At 47.0% G+C, this 9,463-nt stretch overlaps 1 protein-coding gene and 1 pseudogene across 1 annotated transcript; both read left to right on the top strand.

The window, feature by feature from the left end:
* The first annotated feature begins 3,768 nt into the window (after positions 1-3,768).
* Positions 3,769-4,653, top strand: LOC141980936 (olfactory receptor 52E2-like; annotated as a pseudogene).
* Positions 4,654-5,746: 1,093 nt separating this feature from the next.
* On the top strand, positions 5,747-6,745 carry LOC141980927 (olfactory receptor 52K2-like). The gene has a single exon (XM_074942705.1). The coding sequence runs from the start codon at positions 5,747-5,749 to the stop codon at positions 6,743-6,745; it is 999 nt and encodes a 332-aa protein (XP_074798806.1).
* Positions 6,746-9,463: the final 2,718 nt, after the last annotated feature.

Here is a 9,463-nt window from a genome sequence, read left to right as displayed (position 1 = left end):
CTGTCCATCTTGTGCACATAGGTGTTGTGGGAAGGCAGAGCGGATCACGGCACATCATGGGTCTGGAATCAATGTCCCATGATGCATTGCTTTCCTTCCCAGCATTCCATGTGCTTCCGTATCCAGTTTGTGGCATTTTTCAACGTCCCATGTTTTCTGCTCAGCCTGCCACCTCTCTCTGAAGGAATGGATCCCGCACTGCTCAGCTAGCTATCAGTAGCACATCACGAAGGCAGTGGAATCAGTCTTGAAGTTGCAAAGGCAACAGGAGTCACAGTTGCCTAACGTGGTGTCTAACATGGATAACAGCAGCATTAGATTGCTTTTGGCATTTACAGAACAGCTGAGAATGCTGGAACATCGCTTTTGGGCTTGAGAAACTAGCACTGAGTGGTGGAATTGCATCGTTATGCAGCTCTGGGATGACGAGCAGTGCCTACAGAACTTTTAGATGTGGAAAGTCACCTTCCTGGAATTGTGTACTGAGCTCACCCCAGCCCTATGGTGCAAGGAGACCCAAATGAGAGCTGCACTTTAGGTGGAGAAGAGCATGGAGATTGCAGTGTGGAAGCTGGCGACTCCAGGCTGCTACTGGTCAGTCACAAATCAGTTTGGAGTTGGGAAGTCGACCACTGGGGCTGTGTTAATGGGCCATTAATCCCATTCTGCTGCGCAAGACCGTAACTCTTGGAAACGTGCGTGACATTGTGGATGGGGCAGAAATGGGTTTCCCCAACCACGGAGGGGCGAAAGATAGCATGCATATTCCAATTTTGGCACAGAACACCTTTCAATGGAATATATCAATCAGAAGGGGTACTTCTCCACAGTGTTGCGAGCACTCAAGCGCGGGCATTGACATCAGTGCAGGGTGGTCCTGAAAAGTGCATGACACATGAATCTTTAGGAACACCAGCTTTTACAGACAGCTGAAAGCGGGGACTTCCTTTCCAAACCAGAAGATCCCCACAGGGGATGTCGAAAGGCCAAGGTGATCCTGGAAGACCTGGCATACCCCTCAATACCAGTGCTCATAAAGCTAAACATGGGAAACCTGGATAGCAGTAAGAAGCATTTCAACAATAGGCTGAGTAGGAGCAGGATGACCATGGAATGTGCATTTGGCAGATTAAAAGCGCACTGGCGATGCCTATTTGACAGGTTAGACCTCAGTGAGGAAAATATTCCCACGGTTGTAGCCATGTGTCAAGGTTCCTTCCCCCCTCTGAATGCTAGGGTACAGATGTGGGGACCTGCATGAAAAAACTCCTAAGCTTATCTTTACCAGCTTAGGTCAAAACTTCCCCAAGGTACAAAATATTTCACCCTTTGTCCTTGGATTGGCCGCTACCACCACCAAACAAATACTGGTTACTGGGGAAGAGCTGTTTGGAAACGTCTTTCCCCCCAAAATACTTCCCAAAACCTTGCACCCCACTTCCTGGACAAGGTTTGGTAAAAAAGCCTCACCAATTTGCCTAGGTGACTACAGACCCAGACCCTTGGATCTTATGAACAATCCTCCCAACACTTGCACCCCCCCTTTCCTGGGAAATGTTGGATAAAAAGCCTCACCAATTTGCATAGGTGACCACAGACCCGAACCCTTGGATCTGAGAACAATGAAAAAGCATTCCGTTTTCTTACAAGAAGACTTTTAATAGAAATAGAAGTAAAGAAATCACCTCTGTAAAATCAGGATGGTAGATACTTTACAGGGTAATTAGATTCAAAACATAGAGAACCCCTCTAGGCAAAACCTTAAGTTACAAAAAAGATACACAGACAGAAATAGTTATTCTATTCAGCACTATTCTTTTCTCAGCCATTTAAAGAAATCATAATCTAACACATACCTAGCTAGATTACTTACTAAAAGTTTTAAGACTCCATTCCTGGTCTATCCCCGGCATATAGACAGACACACAAACCCTCTGTTTCTCTCCCTCCTCCCAGCTTTTGAAAGTATCTTGTCTCCTCATTGGTCATTTTGGTCAGGTGCCAGCGAGGTTACCTTTAGCTTCTTAACCCTTTACAGGTGAGAGGAGTTTTCCTCTGGCCAGGAGGAATTTTAAAGGGGTTTACCCTTCCCTTTATATTTATGACACCATGTGTTGCACCTTGTATAATATTTGTGAAGGTAAGGGCGAAAAGTTTGCTCAGGGATGCACTGCTCAGACACAGAACATGGCTGCTCACTTTGAGCAGTCAGATACCAAGGCTATTAGAGGGCACAATGGGGGGCAATTTGAATCAGGAAGGCTTTGCAGTAACACTTTGAAAATGATAACGAGTAATGTTTATTGCTATGCATGGGATTGTAAGGAATAATGAAGTCCAGTTTTGGTAGGGTAGGAAGCAGTTGTGATGGTTCAGGCCCAGGGTTCAATGTAAGGAAACGATAAAACTGCCTGTGGGTTTCCTGTTCCCATCTGCTATCATAACTTCAATGGAAACAAATAAAGAGTGCTTATTATTCAAATAACTTTGCTTTTATTGCCAAAAAACCCACAACACCATGCACACACACACACAGCTGAGCGTAAGTCCAGCTTTCATTTGAAAAGGTGTCTGTGGAGGTGGAGTGAACGGTAAAGTGAGACGTCCCAGAAATCGGAAAGGAATGAGTGGGCAGAGTTTGGGGCAGACATGGGAAAGAGTTCTGAATGTGCTGAAGGGGAGGGCGGGCACCCATCTGCTCAGTCTGGAGCGTTAGGAGGGACTGCAGCATGTTGGTTTGCTGCTCCAAAACTTTTATCAGTCTCTCCATTTCATCCCTAGTGTATGCCTCATTTTCTTTCCTTTCCTGCTTCTCGCTTTCCCTCCACTGCCTGCATTCCGTCTTGTCTGCATCAGAGTACTGCTGCACCTCCTGGAACATATCTTCCTTGCTCCATCTTTGGTGCTTTCTTATCCGGTGGAGACACTCAGCTGGAGTGGAGGGGGTGCCTCCTTTCAAGAACATATCTGGTGAAGCACAAGTAACAATGAACAGAAGCATTATTGTTAACTATATGTACAGCATTGAAATGCTACTTTAAAATACACCACTGGTAACACACCAGTCTCTTTCCCCATAACTCTTGACAAGCACACAAGTAGGTGAACAGTGCACGCAAGGTGAGTGTTCCCAGTGGTTGGGGATGCTGGATGTGGGAGAAAACCAATGGGCCAATTACAGTGATAAAATCAAGCAGGGTATCTACACTGGCACGTTGGCAACAAAAAGTTTGAGTAAAAACCTTGCAACTCTCGTCCAGGTGGCTTTATTACATCACTGAAACTGAGGAGTTCCATCATGGAAAGTGGCTTTGAGGTGTTAACACCTCTACTATTTTGTCACCAAATGCTGCCATTTGGCGAAAAAGCTTGGCAGTGTAGACAAGGCCTTGGGACCAATAAGGGAAAACCAGTATCCACTCATGCTTCCTGCTGGTGCCTATTAAGGTTTCCCACACCAGGATGTGTAGGAATTATTGACGAAGGGAGCACCATCAAATATGGAATTGGCATTATTAGGGTCAGTTGTTCATAATTCATTTATCTGAATAATGAAAATGTCATTTTTCAGTGTGTGTGGAGCGACCAACCTGCTTCATCAATGAGAACAGCCTCCAGTAGTGCATGAAGTGTCTCATATTAACACTGTCTCTCCATCCAGGCATTTGTCCTGCGACTATTGCCCTAGACCCTGGGCACATACAGGAAGTCAGGGGAACGTACGGTGCATGCAGAAAACATCATTCTGGACACCTTCTCCCTGAGACAATGTCCGATTCCAACTCAACTGACTTTACAAACCCCTCCACTTTCATCCTGTTGGATATTCCTGGCCTGGAGGCAGCCCATGTCTGGATCTCCATCACCTTCTGCATGATCTATGCCATAGCCATCTTGGGGAACTTCAGCATCCTGTTCATCATGAAGAGGGAGCCGAGCCTCCATGGGCCTTTGTACTATTTCCTCTGCATGCTGGTCGTCACAGACCTGGTCCCGTCTGTGGCTGTCCTGCCCAAAATGCTGAGCATCTTCTGGTTCAATTACAGGGAGATCAATTTCAGTGCCTGCCTCACCCAGATGTACTTCCTTCTCAGCTTCTTTATGATAGAGTCTGGGATCCTCGTGGCCATGGCTTTTGATCACTTTGTGGCCATCTGCGATCCCCTGAGACATTCCACCACCCTGACAAACCCAGCGGGGGTCCAAAATTGTCCTGGCCGTGGTGCTGCGTGGCATCATATTCATACTTCCCTATCCCTTCCTGGCAAGTAGGTGGCCATATTGCAGAGCCAACATCATTCCAAACACCTACTGTGAGCACATCGCTGTGGTGAAGCTGGCCTATGCCGACGTCCGCGTCAGTAGTTACTACAGCCTCTCTGTGGCATTCTTGGCAATCGGTCTGGATTTTTTTTTAATCACTATGTTCTATACGAGATCCTGAGGGCCATCTTCAGCCTCCCAACAAAGGACGCCCGGCTCAATACTTTTGGGACATGCGGCTCCCACCTTTGTGTCATTTTAGCCTTTTATGTCCCACACCTATTCACCATCATCACACAACGGTTTGTGCACAATCTTTCCCTGAATTTGCACATTCTCATGGCCAGCATGTACCTTCTGATGCCCCCAATGCTAAACCCCATCATCTAAGGGAAAGGAATGAGTGGGCGGAGTTTGGGGAGGACATGGGAAAGACTTCTGAATATGGGAAGGGTCCCATCTGCTCAGTCTGAAGCATCAGGAGGGACTGCAGCATGTTGGTGTGCTGCTCCAAAACTTTTATCTGCCTCTCCATTGCATCCCTAGGGTATGCCTCTTTTTCTTTTCTTTCATGTTTGTCGCTTTCCCGCCAGTGCCTGCATTCCATCTTGTCTGCATCAGAGTACTACAGTATCTCCCAGAACATATCTTCCTTGCTCCGTCTTGGGTGCTTTCTTACCTGGTGGAGTCACTCAGCTGGAGTGGAGGGGTGCCTCCTTTAAAGGACATAACTATTTAAGCACAAGTAACAACAAACAGAAGCATTATTATTAAGTACACATACAGCATTGAAACACTACAATAAAATACAGCACTGGTAACATACCAGTCACTTTCCTGCTGACCCTTGACAAGCCAGCAAACACTGAAAGCATGGTGAGTGTTCCCAGGGGTTGGGGACGTTGGGCATGGGAGAAAACCAGTGGGCCAATTGCAGTGATAAAATCAAGCAGGGTGTCTACACTGGCACTTTGGCGACAAAAATTTTGGGTAAAAACTTTGCAACTCTCGTCCAGGTGGCTTTATTACGTCACTGAAACTGAGGAGTTCCGTCGACAAAAGCGGCTTTGTCGTATTTACGTCTCCACTATTTTGTCACCAAATGCTGCCTTTTGTCGAAAAAACTTGGCAGTATAGACAAGGCCGAGGGACCAATAAGGGATAACCAGTATCCACTCGTGTTTCCTGCTGGTGCCTATTAAGGTTTCCCACACCGTGATGTGTAGGAATTATTGACGCAGGGAGCACCATCAAATATGGAATTGGAATTAGTAGGGTCAGTTATTCATAATTCATTTAACTGAAAAATGAAAATATCATTTTTCAGTGTGTGAAGAGAGACCAACCTGCTTCTTCATGAGAACATCCTCCAGTAGTGCATGAAGTGTCTCATATTAACATTGTCTCTCCATCCAGGTATTTCTCTTGCGACCATCACCCAAGACCCTGGGCACATACAGGAAGTCAGGGGAATGTACGGTACATGCAGGAAACACCATTCTGCCTCAGTGTTGGACACTTTCTCTCCTACTCCATGTCAGACTCCAACTCAACTGACTTCACCAACCCCTCCACCTTCATCCTGCTGGGCATTCCTGGCCTGGAGGCAGCCCATGTCTGGATCTCCATCCCCTTCTGCATGATCTATGCCATAGCCATCTTGGGGAACTTCATCATCATGTTCATCGTCAAGATGGAGCCGAGCCTCCATGAACCTATGTACTATTTCCTCTGCATGCTAGCCATCACAGACCTGGTGCTGTCTACATCAGTCCTGCCCAAAATGCTGAGCATCTTCTGGTTCAATTCCAGGGAGATCAATTTCAGTGCATGCCTCACCCAGATGTACTTCATTCTCAGCTTCTTTATAATAGAGTCTGGGATCCTGGTGGCCATGGCTTTTGATCGCTATGTGGCCGTCTGTGACCCCCTGAGACATTCCACCACCCTGACAAACCCTGTGGTAGCCAAAATTTCCTTGGCCGTGGTGCTGCGCGGCATCATGCTCATACTGCCCACTCCCTTCCTGGCAAGGAGGTGGCCATATTGCAGAACCAACATCATTCCAAACACCTACTGTGAGCATATCACTGTGGTGAAGCTGGCCTGCACCGACATCTGCCTCAGTAATTACTACAGCCTCTCTGTGGCATTCTTGGTGATCGGTCTGGATGTGCTTTTTATTGCGATGTCCTATACCCAGATCCTCAGGGCCATCTTCAGCCTCCCAACAAAGGACGCCCGCCTCAAGACATTTGGGACCTGCGGCTCCCACCTCTGTGTCATCTTAGCCTTTTACATCCCACCTCTCTTTGCCGCCCTCACGGAACGGTTTGGGCACAATGTGGCCCTGCATTTGCGCGTTCTCATGTCCAACATGTACCTCCTGGTGCCCCCCATGCTAAACCCCATCATCTATGGGGCGAAGACTCAGGAGATCCGGAGTAGGCTGCTCCAGCTTTTTACTCAGAAAGGGACCTAAAATTTTCTGCTGGTGCTCTGGTTCTTATACCTCGCTCCAGGCAGAGCTGGCTGGTGACATGGTGCTGGGCCCTCTTCCCTGAATCACTGACTGGCCAGTCAAAGAGACATTAAATCCTTTCCGGACCTTACCGTGCTGTGTCAGTGTGACAAACTGGGGAGTCCGTCTATGTAGAACTCATAGGGTTGCCACCTTTCTAATTGCTGGTAACTGGAACCCTGAGGCCCCACCCCTCTGCCCTGCCTCTTCCCCCAGGTTCCACCCCTGCTCTGCCTCTTCCCTCAAGGCCCCGCCTGCAACTCTCTCCTCTCCTCCCCCTGTCACTCTCTGGATCATCAGTGTGACACATTCTGCACTCTAAAGCACCCCATATTTACCATGGTGATGTAATTATGGTATGTTTTGTACAAAGCATGCTCTTATAATTATGTAACATCTACCCTTCTGTAGTTAATAAACCTGATTTATGTTTTGTCTGAACCAGTGTGGTTTTGAGTGAGGTGTTCGGGACTCTTAGCTCTGCTAACAAAGGTTGGTGAATATCTTCCCCCATTGAGTGGAGGGCAGACTAATGAGTTCACACTGTACAGATCTCTGTGTAGTGCAAGATGGTATAATTTTGGGTTTATGGTCCAGCAGGGGTGCAAGGCTGGGGAGCTGGGAAATTCTCTGGTGCCTCCATTATTGGTCCATGAGTGACTTAGGTAAAGCACTCAAGTAACTTAGTTGGATGTGTGGCACCACCTGCTGTCATGCTGGGTGATACCAGGGCACAGAGGGGCTGGCTGTGTGTCTTCAGAAGAGTAGGGGGAGAGGCCAACCCAGCTGAATGGTTTTGGGGGCACAGAGGTTTCAACAGCTTCCAGGCTGTACCCCAAAACAACACCCTGGCACCCCCATATTCACCACTGTTATATAGTTGCCACAAATATAGCTTTTATATCATTGCCACAAATCTTGTACAAACTGTGTCATGTGTCATGTGACGTGTCACTGGAAAAACTATGGTTTGCTGAATATGATGATCCTATTTGTATGCATGTCTCATATTTAAAATCTGAACATATGAATATTGATTATGTACCTGTATTTGAAATGTGTTTGCTCCTGTGGTAACTCCCACAAGGTAGTTGACATCCAGTCAAGCCAGCACTTTGTGAATGGACTATTCAAATTGATGGCCCATCAATGAGCACAATGGGCCATGGGAGAAGCTTCTCCCCACCGGATGGACTTTCCTGTAGATGTTGTAGCCAGAATATGGGTAATGGCCTCTGCTATGACTCACTGAAGCACGCAAGGGCATTTGACCAGCTCATGTGACACCAGACTCCATCTTGTGCCTGTACTTTCCCATTAACTGTGCTGGGGGCTTTGTTTGGGACAGTGAAGTTCCCTGCATCTGGCAGAAGCTATAAAAGGGGGAAGTGACATCGTCACTTGGCCTCACTCCCTCCCAACCCCCTCGCAAACTCAACATGTCAAAGAAAAGATTTAGAGGGAAAAGATTTTGAATGGGGAGCTGGAAAGGAGAAATCCCAGCCAGTGTATGGAAGACTGATGAACTGTTTGTACCATCAGGGTAAGATACTGCTTGATTCAAACCCTGTCTAGTTTAGGGAACTCAGATGGTTATTTTGCTGTATCTCTTAGGTCATCTACTTTGGTCTCTGCACTTTGTTATAATCACTAAAAAATCTATCCTTCTGTAGTGAATAAATCGCTTTTATGTTTTTTACCTAAAACAGTGTGTTGTTCGAAATGCAAAATGGAAATCTGCTCAAGGAGAGGGGCTGGTGCATTCTCCCCTCCACATTGAGGGAGAGGCAGACTTGTTAATAAACCGGGCTTCTGACCAGGGCAAGATGGTACAGCTCCGGGGTCCTAAGCTGGTGAGCTGGGGGGAATTGACTGGAGCCTCACTATTGTTGGTTCATGAATGGCTGGCGAAAGCATTCATGTAACTCAGCAGGGTGTGTCCCTGCCTGTGAATGTTTGTGTGAGTGCAGGACCTGGAGGGGTCTGCAGCTTGTCACATGATCACAGTGTGAGAGGGGACTCAGACTGGTGTGCCATAAGGCTCAGCGGTACCCCAATTCCAGGTTGCACCCCGGGGAAGTTCTTCACAGTGGCACAGCGAACAGGGTAAAATGCACAACTTGCTCTGAGTGAGATTTGCACTTCATACACTGGTGTAGAAATTTTAAGGAAGACTTTAAGTGTGGTGGCTGGAGATCAGTCAAAGAGGTGACTAGTATGTTGTTTTCTGTTTGCTTATTTCAGGAAAGGGAAGTAGGGACAGAAAAGTAACAAGATGAGTGCAAAGAGCTAAACAATTGTGAAATCGGAGCTATTCAGATTGCAGGCAGTAGAAAAATAAAAAGAGCAGAGGAGACTATTGCAGCTAAAGCTGGCAGAAGCTGCCAGAGATGAGGCTGAACCCAGAAGGGCTATGGAACTAAAACAAAAAGAAACTGAGAAGAAAGAGAGAGAGCGCGGAATCACCAATTGGACTTGCTGGAAAAGCAGAACCAGAACCCTTCCACTCCACTGATTCCCACCTCTCCAAAAATCCTCAAATGGGAACAGCTGCATCCTGCATACAACGAGGCAGGAGATATTGCTGAATACTTCACTTACCTTTGAGAGACTGTGTGTGATTCATAAGGTTCCTGATGACAAGAAGATTCCCACTTTAGTTGCTAATTTAACCGGTAA

This window comes from Natator depressus, chromosome 1 (assembly GCF_965152275.1).
Source record: "Natator depressus isolate rNatDep1 chromosome 1, rNatDep2.hap1, whole genome shotgun sequence".
NCBI lineage: Eukaryota > Metazoa > Chordata > Testudines > Cheloniidae > Natator > Natator depressus.
This window is presented reverse-complemented; position numbering and strand designations above follow the sequence as displayed.